Source organism: Aythya fuligula, chromosome 7 (genome assembly GCF_009819795.1).
Source record: "Aythya fuligula isolate bAytFul2 chromosome 7, bAytFul2.pri, whole genome shotgun sequence".
In the NCBI taxonomy this organism is placed as follows: domain Eukaryota; kingdom Metazoa; phylum Chordata; class Aves; order Anseriformes; family Anatidae; genus Aythya; species Aythya fuligula.
The window spans coordinates 28,985,901-29,005,802 of record NC_045565.1 but is presented as its reverse complement, the minus strand read 5'-3'; the positions used below and the strand labels follow the sequence as shown (position 1 = coordinate 29,005,802).

Here is a 19,902-nt window from a genome sequence, read left to right as displayed (position 1 = left end):
TACCAGTCCTGTTTGTACACACACACAATTTTAAGCAGTTCAATAACGACCTTTTTTTATTTCTGAGTAAATCTGAGCACACGAAAAAGACTTTAACAGCGGGCAACAACACCTGTTTGGAGAGACCCCATTCCCAGGACTACTGCACACATCCAGCTCCCCAGTCTGGGGACTGCAGGCTAACTTCCAGACTGAGAATGCAAAGTCTGGGAATTAAAGTCACATTTGGTGGCTGGCACTACTGTTATTTTCTAAATAAACTGAAGTTTGAAAATATTATTCCTGTCTACTGCTTTTATCTTTTAAAGAAAGCAGTAACGAGGAAGAAGCCTGTTGCTACACTCATCCGCTGCAAAAACACAAGCAAAAAGGGCTGCTCAGCAGCCCCTCCTGCTCACAGACACATATGCTGCATACTTACGCATATGAATGCGAGTCTCGTCTTCACTTAAGTCAGTGGAAGTTTAGCAAATTAAATCCAAATCCAACTGACAAAACAACTAAAGAATCACTGGTCTTCAGTGAGACAGACGGCAAATCCCAAAAAGGAATGCTTTAGCACCAAGTCTGGACTGTTACACGTACACGTCATCCTTTTTGAAGGAGTAAAAATTCATTTTCTCCTTCTTCCTTTTTCCCTGTGCTACCCAGCACACTCTTTCACTTACTCTCGTATCATGCAAAAAGCACAACCCTTTACGAAACCAAACGCTTTTAGAATTTTCCTCCTTAGTCCTACAGTCTCACCAAGGGAAATCTCTTGGACGTGGATATCGAGGGGATGTCATACAATGGGAGATAAAAGGGAGCTAAAAATATCTTTCTATCCCAAGTTTTCTCATTCAGGTCTTCCAACTGCAATGGCAATATATGCTTAAATAAATAAATAGAAATCCAAATTGCAAGCAATGGCATTTTTTAACGTGAAAGTACTACTTTAGATTATGTAGTGTTGGGATACATTACTGTAACCAGTCTTCGCTTTCCTGTAGTTAGGTGTGTTATTCATTCCTGTTTCAGAGCAAGCACATACACCTGAGGGTACCTCAGCACTGCACTCCCCCCATCCCCAACAGACCTTGCACACTGGGAGCACTTTCAGCATCGGATTAGACCAGTTCAGAAGCGTGTCTCATTCTGACCCTAGCACGCCCAACAAAGCCTCTTTAAGACTTGTCAAAGATGTTTATTTTCAGCAGTTCTTTATCTAGAACTTTACATTGAAAACAGTATCTAGTACCTAAAACAACGTTTAGGAATCTGATCAGTAGTTTTAACTCCTGTATCACAAATATATATCTAATTCATGAAACAAAACATTCAGATTGTGGAAAAAAGCGAGTAAGAAACCATCATTCCAGGTACAAATCTCATCGTTCTATACAGAGGGCACATAAAAGGCACAGACTTCCAAATGTTACTGACTTTGACATCTGTTAAGACGCTAACTTTGCTAATCCAAATGTTTCTTTTCCTGCAGAAAGCAATCATCATCATCATCTACTTTGTCAAGCTTTAGAGAAGCCCAATTTACTAGAAAATGAGCCTGTCAAACTAAATTGTGTGGGATTGCTGCTGGAAATTCAGTCAGAGCTCCCATCGCGTTCTTATGCTATGTATATGTCGAAGGCATGCTTATACTAAAATATTAATGCAAATATCTGATTTCTTGACCTACTTCTACAGGGAACATGTAAAAAATTAATAAAGCCTGTTGCTTTACAGCCTACTGCTGTAAATTCAGCAAATACCATCAACCCTTAATCTCTTTAGCTTGGTCTGGAATACAGGAATGGAGCATTCAGGCAACAGTTTAACTGGGTTACTGTACAGAAAGTTTGTTGGGGCGATCATATCAGCAGTTACTAGTTCTCTAAGTTTCTCTCGCCTCAATTTTCCTTCAAATACTTAAAGGTAAAAAAAAGAAGAAAAAGGAAAAAGCCACACAAATGCCAGTTTAGGAGCAGGAATGAAAGCTGCTTAGGGATGACAGAAGCTGTGCATAGACTTAGGTGAAGTTTTCACATGTCCTAACTTAATGTATTTGTCCCTCTTTGGGATTCTGCCGGCAGTATGAAGCTGACTGACCCACTCAGACAAGGCATGTAAGAACACAGCGCGCTTCAAAAATCCTCCCCAAACATTCCTCTATAACCTTCTTCTTCTCTGCAGTCCTTCATTGCAACTACTTAATGTCACATTTCTCAAAAGATTTATTCTCCTCAAACAGTCATTACACGGGAATGAAACCCTATAACATCTTCCATTTTACTTTAGCCTTAACATTAATAAGCTTCTTTTTCTTTGAAATTTGTCATATTTTATAGAAAAAATGACCTTTTGCAAGTAGATTTAGAATCTAGTTCAAGAAGAGAAGACAAACAATGCTTTCTAATGTCAGTGATGTCTCTAACGTGGTTTTCTGTGCCATTAACTTTTATAAGGACAGATTCAGCCCAAAACTGGGCATGGGATCTCTGAGCTTCTACTTTTGCACTGGAAACTGCTGAGGAGATGAGAAAGCCTTTTGCATTTCTAGTTAGTCTACGCTGACACATCATGCAGTCATAGCACATATGCAACATACGCAACATACATTTAGAGCAATTCAAATTTTGAGTTGTCAAGAAAAATGGTTCCTAATTAAACCCTGATGATCTCAAAAGGAGCTCTTTTATTTTCAGCTCTAATCAAGGAAGATTCCTTTCATAAGGCAGTGAAGGCTAGAGCCTCAGAATGAGACCAGCCTAGAAGGGGAAAAAAAGTGACATGTAGAAAGCATGCTTTCAAGATTAAAAAAAAAAAAAAAAAAAAAAAAGATTTCCAAAAAAAAAAAAAAAAAAGAAAAAAAAAGAAGTATTTCCTCCGGAATGCAGTTGTACTAAACAATCCTCTAGCAGAAACACAAGAAAAAAATGTACGTGCTTTTGCCTTTTAAGGGCTATAAAGATTGCACCAGTGTGATAAGGTACAGTACTTTCATTTCAATAATATCTACGTAAAACCTGTATTGACGTAAACATTTCCAACTAATTTGCTGAACACATGGGCAATACTGTGCTTGGGAGTTTCTATAAATAAAATACAACCATGCAATTTCAGGCTGGATTTTGGAATGTGAACCACAGAGTTATGTCACCAAGCACAGGTCATCGTCCTGTTCCTTCCAGCAAGAATGCAGCTATCAAGAACATTTCACACTCAGATCAACTTTGCATTTAAGTATCACTTGCTTTCAACACCCACTGAGTAAAAATAGAAGAGGACAACATAGAAAGCTAAAAAAGCACACAGTAAGTTAATAATGTATTTTTAAGCTGCTGGCCTCCCCCCTGCATTGTGTATTTCCTACACAATCTATGTCAATGCAAGTTTCAGCACCACCTTCAACAGCAGAATTTAATCCATCGAGTTCACTCAAGACTGTTAAAGGGGGAGGGTAAAACACAAGTTCAGTAGCCACAATTAAAGAAATTAAAAAGATGATAAAGGAGAATACTGTCTGCATGAATGCCAGCAGTTTTTTGTCTTAACTCCCCTATCTTAGAGAGACATTTTTATCAGCTTTCTATTAAATTGTATTTCAGTCATTTAACCTCATGGAAGGTGGCTGGGAGGGGGATGGAATTAGATGGTCTTTAAGGTCCCTTCCAACACAAACCATTCTATGATTTTATGATCCTCTTTGCCTCAAACTTCAGCAAAAATGGGAAAAAAGAAGCTTAAGTAAAAAAAAGAAATCTGTGAGGATGGTTAGAAGTATGACAGCAGTATCTGTTCTAAAGATTAACTTGTCTATGCCTAACTTTTCTCCTCAATATTTTCATATTTGAAATATATAGAAAGCAAATTCCAATCACACAGAAGCCTCTATCAATGGAGATACAGCTATTCTTGTCAAAGATGGTATCATATCCTTTCAGGTCTTGGTTTTGCTTATCAGATTAAATTAAAACTTTATCTTTACAAATGCTGATTTCCAAAAATGTTTTCCAACGTGATCACAGTAAAAACAGATACCACAGTGCTGAACTGCACTGAAGTTAAGTCTGACTCTTAGCATACTGGAGGCAAACTAACACACAAAAAAAAGTCATTCACTATTTCCTGCATTGTCAAGACAGATGTCAGCAACAGATTTGATGACTTCAGTGGGCTTTGAATCAGGCTTGATGTCATCTGGAATCCATGAAATACCAAAATGTTACAACTTAGCTTTGTATTTACTTCACACCTTTGACACCTTCTGCCTCAAAGTGATAATGACTTGTGAATACAGTGCTGGAGGATTACTGAGGGCTTTTCTTGGTTCTGTGAATGGCATCTTTCAGACGACGATTTGAATTAGTTTAACTTCACAATAAACAATACATTAAAAAATACAAGCAAACAATGAAGCCTTTTAACATATATTCCTGGCTCCCTGGGCACAATTTGTTTGGTTTTGTGCTTCATCTCGAGACAGTGTCTCAGTGAGCACCATTTGTTCATCTGCTCAAACCTCCTCTGATTCTTCCAGTTTCCTTGCAAACAGAGACTTAATTGCATCCTGCAGTTTTGGCCCCGTAAAAACACCCTTATTAGATTAGTGTTACTGGGCTCTAGGACATTCTCTTGTTAACATTCTACTCAATATAACCTTCTGTTTTGACATCTCTCTCTGGTCATATTTTTCTAATGAGATCTATGTAGATATTACACTCATTTACATATGGCAGACAACTACCTTACCATACTCACACAAAACCATATCAAAACTCTAAAAACAAAAAAACAAAACAAAACAAAACAACCTGAAAGCAGCCCCCCATTTTATCTATCTGGCCTTTTACCCTCCCAAATAAGAAAATTAAATTGATTTGATCTCCTCTTAAGTGATGGGTTATAATATATTTTGTACAGATCTGAATAGCCAACTAACTTGTAGGATCTGATTGAGTAAGAAAAAAAAAAAGCATACTGGTCTGAAAACAGTACATCTAGAAAGTTTGATTTTCATATAAATACTGATATAAATTCAGCAATGTTAAATAGCTCAGATGACTAATCCTTCACAGGTGACTAATTCAGTGATTACTATATTCATGTTGATAACAATCATATAATTTAACATTTCATTTAACAATCAGAGCTCTCAAAAATGGATACTGGCAGAAGTAGAAGAAAGCATCATGAAAATGGTAAGCAAAATTAAAGGACATTTTGAATAGTTCTATTAGCCAGCTTAAATTTCTGATGCACTCGGGCAATACTTTCTGAGTTAGTGCTCCCCTCTGTTACTGATCTGCAAAACAGCTCTGTGACAACATCCCACAGCGATCAGCTTGCTGGTTCAAGATGCAATGAAAACTACACCATCAAGTCCCACAGAAGTCTACTGGATCACAGAAGTGAAAACAGATTGGATAAAATTTATTAACAGCAACCTAGATTTGGTGAGATTCTTTTTCAAGTACTCCTATTAAGTAGAATTCCCTATTCCTTGACACCCTTAATTAGTAAGAATCATTGACAACCCTTTCAGTTTAGAGTGTTGTGTGTGTGTGTGTGTTGTCATGTTACTGAAAGTGTGAAATGTGAAATTGATGCCTGTGGCTTACTTTAGTAGCCAAGGCTTTTGGCAGTACACTGTCTAAACTGGCAATGTATTTCTGCCAGAAGACTTCCATACAATCAGCATTCATGAACTGGCTACATGTTTCCTTAAAGTAACTCTGAGTGTTTTTCCTTCCCTGATATAACGGTTTAAAGCTACACTAAATCATTTTACTGTCGTTAAGAAACTTGCATTTGCAACCTTTAAATCATATTGAGATGGAAACCTAAGAAACATGGCAGTTACGTGATGTAAGTCTCAGGAGTGTGTTAAGTTGATCAGAAAAGAATACCATTTAAATCCTCAGAAGCTGATTCTTACATCCTATTACGCAAAGATTTTATTTTTATGCCCTGATGCTCGAAAGGTGTTTTCTGAGGTGTTCTTCTTCTATCTGTTTGCCCTCTATAACGGTCTTGAGTCTAATGATTTCACATCGTCTAAACAGGAATAAACAGAAGTCACCAGATAAAATTATTTTTATTTCCCGAACTCAAATATTTACAAGTGGTAAGACATATCTGTATAGTCAAGGAAAAGAACTTTAGACAATGTTCCCTTCCTGTAAAATGCATCTGCTGCTTAAGCAATCCTGACATAAAGCACTGGCACACCAAAGGTAATCACAATTCTCTTCTGCATTTGGATCTAATAACTACGTATCTTGCTACAAAATAGTTATTCTTCAGGTCAGGTACCAGTTCACATTTTTTCAAGGACTTCAGAAACTTAGATGCAGCTGATAACTGCAGTGCAGTACTTGTACACAAGAAACCACTGTTTTTTAGACCCACTTGTAAAGTAAATATTTACTGAACTTCAAATTGTTACCAGAGCAGGAAAACATTTAACAAACACTTATGATGCATAAATGTGAGATGTTAAAAGTTCAACTGATACTATACCTGAATTACCAAAAACCACATCCCACGGAGAGCTGATAGGCTGCTCTTCTCCTTGTGCTCCACCTTCCTTGTCAACACCTTGTATCCCAATGCCTGCTACAGTAGTCACGATCTCTAAATCCAGGTCAATCTGCAAGAAGCAAAATGATGTACGCTAAATATACAACAGCACCTTGAGTTAATACAGAGGTAATACAGATAATCTGACCTAGCAATGTTTAAAATGGAGGATCTTTGCTTGCAACTAAAAACCAAATCCTAATACTCGTTTATGAAGGAGAATAATTATTTTTACCATAATGTTTGTTGCTGGTGGGGGACAGCAGGAAAAACAAGTGACTGAAATTTTCTTCCAGATGCACCAACAATGAACTGTCAAAATTTGGTCAGCAACTCTGGAAGAAAGTATCAACATTTTCTAGAGAAGTATTCAGATGGACAGTGGATATCGATGTTTCATTTTAGACTTCTTCTAAAGGAATATGCTGTAAAAAAAAATCAGATATTGTAGAAGTATTTCCTATCTCTACATAAAGTCATCTATACAAAAGATTTTTGCAATTAATTTCATGTGTTGGAAAAAAAAAGTTTAATTTCTGCAGCCTAAATCCATTTATCTTTCCTTCCCCCTTTGTTTATAATCTAAGAGTTCCAATACTTCTCATGAATTTATTGTAATGATTATATAAACAAAGGAGTCTTTCACATGTGTAGCACGAAAACTAACTTTTGGAGCAGTTTGCAAGGCCTGTGTCCTGCACAAACATTTGAAAGGATGTCCTATAGCTGACAGATTATTTTAATTCTTGGATACCATGATGGCAAACTTAAATAAAAGGGAACAGCTACTTATCATGAGAGATGCTGAAGCAATATGACCCAGAACTTCAGCTGTTTCTGCACTCTGTTAACTGTAACACCTCATTATCTCTGGTCAACAGGCTAATATGGTGAGTATTATGAAGATGAAGGCCTTGGACCAACAGGGCCACTTGGTCCTTTCCAGATTAAAAGCGGTAGCCAATGACAATGAATACAGTGCAGAGGGCTTCTAGGCTAGTGATCTGATTGAAAAACTGAATGAATGTGAACATACTGAACAGTAAAAAAAAGCTTTTCGAATTGAGTAAGCGTGTACCTCTTCTGATCATGACTCAGACATCCTACTGGCTAGTAAATATGAGTAAATATCTTCTGAGATGCATAAAAACTTTTATTAATAAGGTAATATGATATTGCTTCAGCAAACTTCAGATTATTCCATATTTTGCCTAACTGGGTTTAAGATTCAACTCCTGTTTATACTGAACAACATTCCTATGCACTAAAAACTTCAAGTATTTAATTAAAAAAAAAAAAATCAACACACAAATAATTCTGAAATTAAAGCAGGTATGCTTACAGGACCAAACAACTAGTTAACAAAAATTCAGATATCCACCAAACCATTAGAGTACAATAACCTTAGATAAGGATCTGAACTGTAAGTGAAATAGAAACAGCTTCTACTTCCAATACTAAGAATAGATGTTTCTCATAACAGGAAAGCAAGAGTCACAAGTTAAAAAAAAAAAAAAAAAAGCTATCAGTTATGCTAGAACAAGAGGCACATTCTTCATTTCTAGATGATCTTAGAGGTCCTTTTCAACCTGAATGATTCTATGAACGGAAGTACAAAAGCATATGTAGCCCTTTAAAAATGGAAATGCACAACAATATTTATATTAGTCCAAATTTCCTTCCTGATGTTGAAGATATTTGTAGAATAATTAATTTGGTATAAATTTTCACCTGTTTAAGTAGGGGAAGTACAAGAGGTTGTTTCCTTATGGAAAATTTACCTTTCTAATTAGATGATTTTCTGTATCAGCTACATAAATAACATTATTTTTTATAGCAATTCCTTGTGGTGAGTTAAAAGATGCTTCTGAAAATCTTCCATCTTTTCTTCCACTGTTTGGACCTATAAATGAAACAAAGCAAAACTCAAAACTCATTTCAGAAAAATAAAACTTAAAAAAAAGTGTATGTTTTTAAACCTGTAAGATAATTACATATTCTAAAAGATGCTTTCATTGCACCTTGTATAGCCTTTTTTTTTTTTATTCCTAATTAACAGCCAAACCACTACCAAAAGCAGCCAGCAAAGATTTAAAATTCCAAAACTCAATTACATTTCAATGATTTAGATTTTGCTGTAATTACACTGAAACTAATATTTGATTAGCAGCACTTTCTTATTAATAATACAAGCTGACAAAAAGATGACACGCAACTAATTACACGGAAGAACAGTGAGAATGATGGAGTGACAGCCTTCTGTACAGCACAAAGAGGAAAGAGAGGGAGGAACATGACCTGAATAAAACAGTGTGAAGGTAAGCATCGCATTTATAGGGAGTAACATTTAAAGTGCATTAGCACTGTGTGTCAGCAAAAGACATTTAGATACATGAGTTATTATGTGTGCATCATGATTTGTGATGCAAATATAGTAATTTCAACCTTTGTGCATGCCCACATTTATTACAGTATTATCAACTTCGTTACACTATTTTCTGCCCACAGAATCACTTAACTGAGTCACTGAAACACGCAAACTTTTACAACTTACTCTCAGAAGACAATTTAGACGTTAACAGACATGAAACATTGAGGTGCTGCTGTTTCAGTTTCCGATAATTCCTCTTGGAACTACATCAGGATGCCCATTCATAGGGAACAGCACAGAGTGCCAAAGGAAGCAGGGGTACCCATTCAGAGATAACAAGACTTCCCTCCAAGTTGCTATTTAATGAATATCCCAGAATACTAAAGGGTGTTTTGTTGGCAGAGACTTCATCTCACATACCAAACAGAAAACAAATTGTCTGACTCTTGTCATAAGAAACCTTGTTTGTACTTCCCATAGAAGGGTATTAAGGTCTTTATCAGGTTAGCTTGGATAATTAGCCTGTCTATTCAATGCCCTGTTCCATCAAATAATGAAATATTTCCTTCCTTTCTTAAAACAGTAGTGCCACTGGTATTTTTCTGAAGTTTGTGAATCCTATTGAGGGATATTCTTCATTTAAAACAAACAAAGAAAAGCTCCCCCAAAACACACCATCAAAACCAAAATTCCATGTTTGTTTTTTCCTCTTGGAAAGGGAAGTATTTTTATCTCTTTTCCCTATCTTGATGCTGGATGTGAATGTATGTCACTGAAATCTAAACACATTTGAAACTCTTTCAGAAGATGGTTGGACCAGATGATCTTGGAGGTCTTTTTCAACCTTAATGATCCTATGACTCTATTCTTTTGTAATTCATATTGGCTATCACATGAAAATACAAAACTTAGTCAATGAAATAACGACAACAAATAAGGGACACCTCAACCAGCTGCATTAACAGAGCCTCCCACTGATGGTACTACGCTATATTCCCTCACCTCCTGCAAAAGTGATTTTGTAAGAAAAAAAATTGTATCAATGAACTGCTAGGTCCTAGCAGCACCACTGAACATAATCTATGCCTAAATAAAATGCCTATAATAAAACTTATACAATCTTACCTCCAATAGTGTGCAGAATCTGCCCATTTTTTCGAGTAACCAAAATCCTGTGATGTCCAGTGTCTGCGATTACCAGCCTTTCTCCTGAATTATCTACTGTCACTTTGCCAGGAAACAGCAGGGGAGAAGGTGGGAGGGAGTCCCTGTATAGCTTTATTCCAATACTGTTGTCCTTGATTTGTCCTCTCTCCTTGTAGAATTTCAGTGCTACAGAAGTAAACAAAAACAGCTTCTCCTTGTGGCCTTCTCCAACAAGTGAAAAGAGCATGTTCCCACGAGGGCCAAGAATGACCAGAGTTGGCCAGCAGGACACTTCTAGCTCATGCCACAACGTTGCATCTGCATCGTTTACTACAGGGTGGACAATGTTGTATCTCAGAACTGCACTCTTGATGTTATCCAGGACTTTCTCATTCGGGAATTTCGCTGAGTGGACACCAATAATAACAAGGCCATCTGAAAGGAAAAATGAAGTATTGCACTGAAACATACCTGTAGTTCAATTAAAAAAACATGTAAGAAAGAAGCACAGTTATCCCACAACATTGCTAACTGCTTCCCAGAAAAGAGGAAAGAGGATTTGAACAAATAAAGAGCATAATATGTTATATATTGTTCTTAAGCCCTGAATCTCTAAGGCAGAAAATTCTTTCAAAATGAACTGCTACAGCTTAGCCACGTTTAACTGATGCTTTGTTCTTTCAAGTGTTTAGGATACCTCTTTGACTTTTGCTTCCTTTACATAGCTATGTTGTTTACAGAAAACTAATTATTTTCCACTGTAAACTAGTGATCATGAGTCCAGAGTTATCCTGGCATATCTCACTGTAGATCAAGTTAAAAAAAAGAACAAAACAAAAAGAGGCACCTAAAATCAAAATAGTATCCTATATTTAAAATTAAAAAAAGAGAATTAATTATCATTTTTTCCCCTCCCCTTACAGTTTTTAACCTAATTTCCATATTTAGTTAATAAAGACAATGAAAAGTTCAGGTTTTCCCACAACAGAGGTAACTGCGCTTGAAATCCTAGTGTGAAGGTGCTGCACAAGCACCAAGTAATATAATTCAGCTTACATACACAGAATACATCGTATCGAGCCTAAAAATGATGAAAAAAGCACACAATTACCAGAGTCCTTGAATTGCTTTTTTTCCTCAGTTTCATGAAATTCAAACAGAAACACAAATGTATGGCTCAGACTTCATTTGCTTTTCTCTGCGCGACAAAAAAGAAATATACATCCACCCCCTGCAGACACTTACGTAAGCAGCCCCAAAATTTCCATTCCCCCTACCTACTCAACAGAAAAAGAATGACAAGCCTTCCTTTTAGTTGAGTCACTTCTTGGTACGTCCTAGGAGCAAAAAAAGGACCCCTAACAAACACACACACACCACTACAGCCTTTTTCAGAGCCTTAAATTACGTTTTATCAGCAGAACCTCTACCAAACGCAATGAGCTACGCACATGACATCAACACCGTATTTCGTCTCACTTTGTACCAGAGAACACTTAGCAAAGAGCATGATCTTGTTAGTCAGAATAACTTGTCAGATCTGTGATGATTTGGGTTTGGGAGTATTTTTATTAAACTTCAGAGATCTGAGCAAAATAAACGAGACTGTCTGAACCATGACATTTGATTAAATTTCAGAACATTCCATTTCCAGCGTCTGTTGCTCACTGCCATCACGAGACATTTAGGATTTTTCCTCACTAAACCAAGGAAGATAACAACAACAACCATGCAGTTGTAGGAAGATGCGATACAACAATTTTAAACCAGAACTGTTGATCTAATAGAAACCCCTACGTAGTAACCTTCCTATGCATCCACAAATCTTCTTTCTGGATAGAGTGAGCTTTTTGTACCCACAGATAACAACAAGGACCCTTATACTACTTTGTCCAGTTTAAAGATTTGAAGTTTTATCTGATCATTTGTGTTATTTTGAAAAGGGTGAAATTAAGTGGGAAAGAAGAATATCCATAGAGCTGACACCCAGCTTGGTTCAATTCACTCCAGTATTAGAAAATATTTAGACAGCACCAACAAAAAAGTGCTTTCATCCTCCCCTCCAGTCAGGTCTAACCAAATAACAAGTATTTATAACACTTTTATTATTAACATTCAAGTATCTGCAGCATTTCCTTCCCTCCCCTAGTCATCCGATGTCTATAGGTGGATCCCTTGTAGCACCACAATTTTTTCAGTCATGCAAGTAATATGAAAAAGAAAAAAAAAAAAGACGACTTGGAGGCCCTACAGGGTGGCACGGAAAAAGAAGAGACATTATCCAACCTAATCCAATTCTCACGATGCTTATACTTTGAAATAAAATCAGTGCAGACCCCCAAAGAGCTTCATGAGGTTCTTAAATTACATTCACTTTGAATTACTGTGTTGTATCTTAAATTCATTTGTGCTCCTTCAAATATTCACTGCAATCAAAAATGTCGTATTGTACCACTACAGACAAAATAGATTTGGTTGAATAGCTATTAAGTTTATAAAAGCAGGATATAATTTGCAGTTTGAAAGGATAAAGGCTGACGTGCAAAGTCACTCAACTTCCGTCATTTGGAGTTGACTTGAATAATACGGTTATGTTTTGTCCTAAACAAAATCCAATGGAAATAGCCATCCCCAAAGGTCTCATATTTGAAAAAGACTAATTTTAGATAAATGTTTTCTCAGCAAAGTTGTAAGATTTCAGAGCACGAACTGTTTTAGTTACTTGAAGCAGCAGTTACTTAGTTTTTAGAAGACGATTTTTGCCCTTATTCAAAAACAACCATTTGTTACAAGGGAATGAAGACTTCATCAGTTTACCACAAATCTAATAGGAACAAAACCTAAATATTTTCAGTAACATTGCTGAAAAAATTATTTCTCATCTTCTAGATTCTCATAGGTTTCAGAACAATGCCTCTTTTCCCTCTCCTGTTTCTCTTTCCTTCTTCCATTTACAACTGCAAATATCAAGATCCAGAATCTTTAAGATGGGAAAAATTACAAAAGCAATAACTTTTGGAGCTTGCACGATAATGCATCTTTCTCCTTAACAAAGACATTCATTTTATTTAACAGCATTCTATCACTTTATTTTTTTAATTCACAGGAAATGTGTATTTTTCCACAATAACTCACACATCACGTATTTTATTTACTTTACGATCAACTAATATGCCACAAGTCATTCTGAATTGGAAATGTGCATGTCAGATCATTCCTGTTATTTGGCATTTTCTATCCTATCCATTAAAACACCTCCCTAATAAAACTCTGGGCACGTACACAAAAGCAGAATGCTTTTGTACAGCCGTTCTCTGAAAGCAGTGCAGTTACAGCCAGGGGAGTTCAGCACTGCAAGAAGGGTAACACCAGCCCTCTGAGCAGAAAAGGGCCCAGAAGACACCTGTAAGCAACCACATGCAAGGAGAGAGGTTTAAACGGAAAGCAGTATTTGGTTTTAGGTTTTCCTCCTAGCTTTATGGTAGGGGTGGGGTCTGGCTAGCTGACGTATCTTTCTTCTGCCCCTGCTCTTCCCAGGCAGGAGCCAGAGAGCTCCACCACCATGCCTACACCGGCTGCTCTCAGTTACTTGACCATTTCTTTAAACCACTGTTCAGTTCTGTCATTTAACCAAATTTTGACCAGACTGGGCCTTAGATTTAAGCAAAATTTCAAATCCTGCTTTCAGCACTTAAAATCAGCCAACAGTCCCACATTATGCCAACACTGAATGTGACTAAGTTAGACTAAAAGTGAGGTTTTTCTTCTCAAATTCACAGTCCTTGACTTCACTGGCACATGAAGAATGCTTATTTTACACAAACCCATTCGAGTTCAGAAATCTTTGCTTTGCTTCCAGGTAGGGATTATATTCAGGCATTCGCTACGTTTCGCCATTGTTTTTTCCAACAGCATTCCACAGGGCCTGACTGCCAGCACAGTAATCCATGCTGAATTGGTCTGAATTTAGGATTGCAGCCTCTTTCTTTAGGTTGCTCTTCTTCAGCCTACCTAAACATACAGCTGCAAATCTCTTCTTTCCCTGTTGCTCAGTGGATCTTTTTTTAAATTCAGTTTTTGTAAAAAACAAAACCAAACAAACAACATGAATAATAATGCCAAACCTTCTTCTCACACTCTTGAAGATTTCTACAATTTAGGTGATATGAAACCATGACATTCCCCTAAAGTTTTGCCATATGATCCTATCTAAACTCTCATCCCAACGGTTTCATTTCTAATACCATGTTTTCTACCCAGCCATTATAAACATTTGATGTGATAGGAAGATACGTCCAGCTTGTTCTGTTCTGCAATGCAAAAATCCAGATGCTGGCTTTGGAAAGCATTCCTGTCATGAAGAACTCTACGCCAATTTGTTTCTAGTGCCTGCACTGTTTGCTGTTTTTTGTGTTGTTTTTCATTTTGAAGCTTAAACCAATATATAACACGGATTATTGAATAACTCTATATTACCACAAATGACTGGGGGGAAAAAAAAAAGCTTGTCCTTTTTTTTTTTTTAAAAAAAAAACAACGTATTATAATGTACAAAGCCAAAGCAGAAATAATCCCTTTCTCAAAAAAGAAAGTGTTTCAGGATGCATTATGGTTGTCTGACACCTGCTGAAGGAAAGAAGTTTTCTACAGTAATGCACACTGCATTGCTAGCATTTGATGAATTAGCTCTGTAAAAATGGAAGGCTGCCAGAGCAGCTATTGTTTTGGCAGCACAATCCGTATTTAATTTTTATTTCAAGTCAATTATTTTAATGGTTTTGTGGTAGAAACGCAGGAAAGGCAATTAGTTCGTATCTTAAGCAGTTGTATTATTGAGCTCAGAGGAGTTTAACTAATTTAATGTCAGATTGGCTTTTTATTTGGAAATTGAGAACTATTTTTCTATTTTGGCCCTTGTCCCCAACTGTAAAACAGTATTAATGGAGAAGAATAGCATCTGCAGGAATGGTAATATTTCAATATGAGAACATTGAACACAGTAAAATTCCGCACATTAATTGAATAAAAAACAAGTACACAGATAAATTAAAAAAAAATCACTGATACTGTCTTTGCCAATCCTGCCTGCACAGTACACTGCTGTAAAACAGCTCAAACTGTAGTATCATAAACTGTTGAGCTCTGAACAGCAAGTCAAACATTTTAACTACAATAGGATCAGCAGCAGTACTTATAATTTGTCCATCAAAAGTATCGCTAGAGCTAGAAGGACAATGCTATACTGGACACCTGTATAGCACATATATGTTATAATATCCTCTCATGAAGAAAACTCGTGTGGAAACAGACAGATGCTACACTGTGATATAAAAACATGCACACCATTTAAAACACTTTATTTGAAGGATTATAGCAGAGCACAACACTGGACTTATGCCAAGCTATTTCTGCATATTAAAAAGTACTCCCTCTTATAGAAGTCATTTCTGGACTGCTGATAACATGAACTGAATACGCACTGGAGTTTAAAATAACTTTCTGAACGCCACTTGAAAAACAGAAATAGCTCCACTGAAGATAGCAATGAGAACGTATCAGATAAAGATGCTAGGCGACATTTAATCCTATGGAAAGCAGTCTTTATTTTGAGACAAATCTCCTTGAGTTCCAGACAATAGAACTGTGTGCGTATATACTAAGTCATTTAATGGCTTAGAAACATCTTAAAACTACAGATTCTCAGGTTCGGACATCTCACGTCTGATGATCACAGTGAAACTTCAGCAATGTATTCCACATACGCCAGTATTTGAACCATGTGAACAAGAAAAGAATAATCAGAATATCAAAAAACATCTACAGAAGGTACAATCAAAACCAGATACTGCTATTAATTATATCAGTATTAAGGTTTGTTCTCAGTTATGCAGAAAGATGGAGGCAACACTCCTTCAGCTGTTCAAACAACAGATTAAGATCCAAATGCACAGTGACATAAATGTTTTGTCAGAGTAAGATGCTTGTTTTCACTCTTACACTGTCTGCTAGATCAGGACCTTCTGTCACTACCACAGCACTGTAAATATGTAGATGAAACGTGTATATAAATGCTATGTTTACAAAGCTGAAGTTTAATAAAGTTACAATTTCACTATATATTTAATCTTTTTTTTTTTTTTTTCCCCCAGTTATGAGGAAACAGATTGGGGAACCAGCTGAGTGAATCTGCCCCCCGTCCCCTGAAGAAAGAAGGAACTTCCATTAACTAAACATGACAGCAAATTAAAATGTAATGAAACTCCAGAATCAGGATGAATATCAAGATACCTGCATTAATATATCTTGATATTCTTACAGTATTTCTGGTACACCTGACATCCTTTCAACTTCAGTCTTATTCTTCCAATTTTTCCTCAGATTTATCAAGCCAAACAACTTAACTTTCCAGAGCAGGATAACCATTTAAACCTACAATATATGAGTGAACAACTTAAAGTTGTAATTTCAAAGATGGTAATTTTTTCTAGTGGGAGTAGGTAATGCATGAAAATAAATGCTGGCAAAATGAAAATCAAATCAGAAGAGCAAACAGAGAACCAGAAATGTAAACATTATAAGGCAAGGTTATTTTTATTATAGTATTTAATACAGGATTTTAAGGACCAAAAGTTAACACTGTTCATCTCATCATTTAGCCTACCAAAACAGCCAAGTTAGCAGCTGATACATTCCTGGGTAAGACCACATCTTCTCTCTGACAAGTCATCAGGATGACAAGAGACTAAATTCTAAATAGCAGTTACCCTGCATTTTCATTCATTCAGAGAGAGATTGAGATTTTATCTCAGAAGTGAAATTAAAGGGATTAATTCCCTCTACAGAACAGAGGATTACTAACCGAAAATACGGCAATGCAAATACCAAAAAGTAAACATTAAAAAATCCTAAACCATGTTTACGTATTTTGCTATTTCAGTTAGAAAGGGCGGAAAAAGGTCATTAAACTATATCCGTTCTACCATCTGTGTAACATTTTGCTCAGAGCTGGTTACTAAGTAAAAGTGTACATCTATCAACTTTGAGCCTGCATCTTACGTCCTCGCATTTTGCAAACCGCCCTATTCATGAGGATATAGGATTTGGGCTTCAAGCACATATCCCATTTCTTTAATTATAGAGACACAACAGATGCCATATTTAACCCCATCTAGAAATGTGATGAAAGCATAGCCGGTAACCTTTTTTTTTTTTTTTTTTTTTCAATATTTAAAATATTAGAAGACATTTTTAGGCACCCCTGAAATGTTGCCAGCTGTTTAGTAACCAACAAAGTGACTCAGCTACTCCACCTGCAACACTGCCAGGAAATTTTGTTCCAAGCAAGCCAAGGCTCTTTTACCTTTATCAGAGTACTGCTGCTCTAACTCGTGGAGATCAGGCAGCAGGTGCAAGCAATTGATACAGCAGTAAGTAAAGAAATCCAACACCACCACTTTTCCACAAAGGTCTTTGTGAAGAGAAATAGGACGTTCGGTGTTCAACCATTGTAGATCTGCAATTCAGAGAGCAGAGATACCCAGTTAGGGGAATAGTAGGGAAAGACGCACCTAATTTGCATGACAACACACATTCCTAGTGTATTTCATTAAAGAAAAGTTACAACATAACTTTCTAGCAAGTACAAAAGCAAAACAGAAGTCTCATATTTATCAAACCCACCCTTGTATTATACAATTCTTCAAAATTAGTAAATGAGAATATTAACTAAATGTAATGTAACAATGAATGAGCTGTTTATATAGTTAAATTGTCACTTTTTAATCAAAAGAACATGCAAACCTCAGAACAATTCCCATACATTTTGAAAAATTATCTACATTATTCAACACCTAACAAAGTCATAGGTGTAATACCTATTTACTTAAACTTCAAATAAAAGCAAGTAAGTTGATAACCCATTAAACCCTTCATGATTTTGTAAGATTTTGTAAAGAGCTAGTTTCAGAAATGACAGCAACATTTTAGTACTTAGAGCTTTGATCTTGATTTTCAACAGTTTCAAATGACAGGTATGAAATAACACTGCCACCTGGGAATATAACCCCCTCACATATAGCCAGTAGTACTCCTGGACATTTATTTCAATTACTTGATGAGACATTAAGGCAACGTTTCCTCACTGGTAACTTCTTATGGGACCAATTCCTTTGGTCCCATAAGAAACTGGTTATCAAGACATAAATGTCCTAGATTACAGTCTGCCATTATTTCCATCCAACTCTTCTGAAAATAACGGGATCAAAACCAGATAGCTAAGTCCCATTGTAAAGTTGAACTAAATTTTTGAAGAATTATTATTTTTTTAATACATAGATTTATTCTGATTAATCTAAAAATACTCAAAACTTCCACCCTGTCAGTTTCGGCAAACCAAGTTCTTACTGCCCCAGGAGAAGTTACAGCTACTCAAGTCAGCAGGTTTGTTTCCTTCTTCAGTAATAAAAAATTTGTTTCCTACCTATATAGTATATACATATATATTTAAAAGGATAAATGAATGCACAAACGTTCAGATTTGGTGACAGTAATTACAATAATTTATGCATTATTTCCACTGTGTATGGACAAGACTTTCCACTTTGCTTTTTCAAAGGAAAAGAGCAGGTTATTTGTTTTATGATGTGTCTTCCCTCTTCAGTAGAATTGGGATATCTTTCCTAAAAATAAACTGGAAATAAATAACTTTGGCTACTATATGAGCTGATTTCTGGAGAAAATAAGCTTTGACAGAAGACAGAAACATAAATATTACTGATGACGAAAGTGAAAATTCAATTCAGGAGTCCAAATCCAGACAGAAAACGCATTCGCTTTGCTTCACTGGTTAAAAGTCAGAATTCACTCCTATGCTACCCATGTGGTTCTAATCCCACAGTTTATCTGCTTAAGCCTCCGTCTTGCAAACCCCTTAATCTCTCAGGGTCCCAGAGAGCCTCGCTCAGGTTACAAGGCCCCCGAGCAGGACTTGCAAGACCTTTACGTAACCCTCGATTCACACTTTTCACAAGAAGAGGTGGAGAAATGTGCGAAACACGAAGGGGAAACAGGCAGAGCCCTGAAGGAGGAGGATGTCTCCAGCACAGCAAGCCTTAGGGTGCAGGGATGGAAACTGACGAGCACAGGGAAGCCATGGAGAGAGAGCTGAGAGCGGGAGGAAGCTTCCTGCCAATACACTGGAGAAAAACGAAACACTTTATTGGAAGGAAAACAAAAAGAAGTAGTTAGTGAAGCTAACAAAACAAAGAGGATTTAAAGAACATGATTTTTGCAACCGGTACCAAGCGAGCATCCATAAGGGGCTTCCCTTATGTTGCCCTTTACCCCCCCGGGGGGGCTTTTGAAGACTCAGAGCCCCATAACCAGATAAAAACACCTTTAAAGAGAGCCGCTCCGGGCCTCATCGCCCAAGGCACCCCCTCAGGGTGAGCCCCTCACGGCGAGCCCGGGGGGGCACCGGAGCCCATCGCGGGCCCCTCCACCCACCTCCACCGAGCTCGGGCACCGTCAGGTCCCGCTCCCGGCTGTCGGCTTTCTGCAGGTAGCCGTAGACCAAGGCCTCCTTGTCGCGGGGGCTGTCGGCGTCCAGCAGGCCGTACTCCAGCTGCGTCTGGGCGGGCCGCAGCCCGGGCAGCGCCCCCGCCGCCATGGCGCCTCCCGCCCGCCGCTGCCGCCCTGCCGTTTGGCCGCCGCAGATTCGACACGCGGGCGGCACGGTTGTAATTAAACAGCAATAATTAAAAATAATCGCCAAGCGCCGCGCGCGAGCACGCCGCAAACTCGACTGTGTTAAAGGGGGGAGCTGA

General features: G+C 37.3%; 1 protein-coding gene across 1 annotated transcript in view; it reads right to left on the bottom strand.

Moving 5' to 3' along the window:
- The window catches only part of NHLRC2 (NHL repeat containing 2), a 33,637-nt gene extending 13,889 nt beyond the window's left edge, over nt 1-19,748 (bottom strand). Inside the window, exons 1-5 of the mRNA XM_032190948.1 lie at nt 19,583-19,748; nt 17,439-17,591; nt 10,058-10,513; nt 8,343-8,464; nt 6,502-6,631 (exon numbers count right to left, since the gene is read on the bottom strand). Coding sequence (XP_032046839.1) covers nt 6,502-6,631; nt 8,343-8,464; nt 10,058-10,513; nt 17,439-17,591; nt 19,583-19,745 — 1,024 coding nt within the window. The 5' untranslated portion in view covers nt 19,746-19,748. The remainder of the gene's footprint in view (nt 1-6,501; nt 6,632-8,342; nt 8,465-10,057; nt 10,514-17,438; nt 17,592-19,582) is intronic.
- Nucleotides 19,749-19,902: the final 154 nt, after the last annotated feature.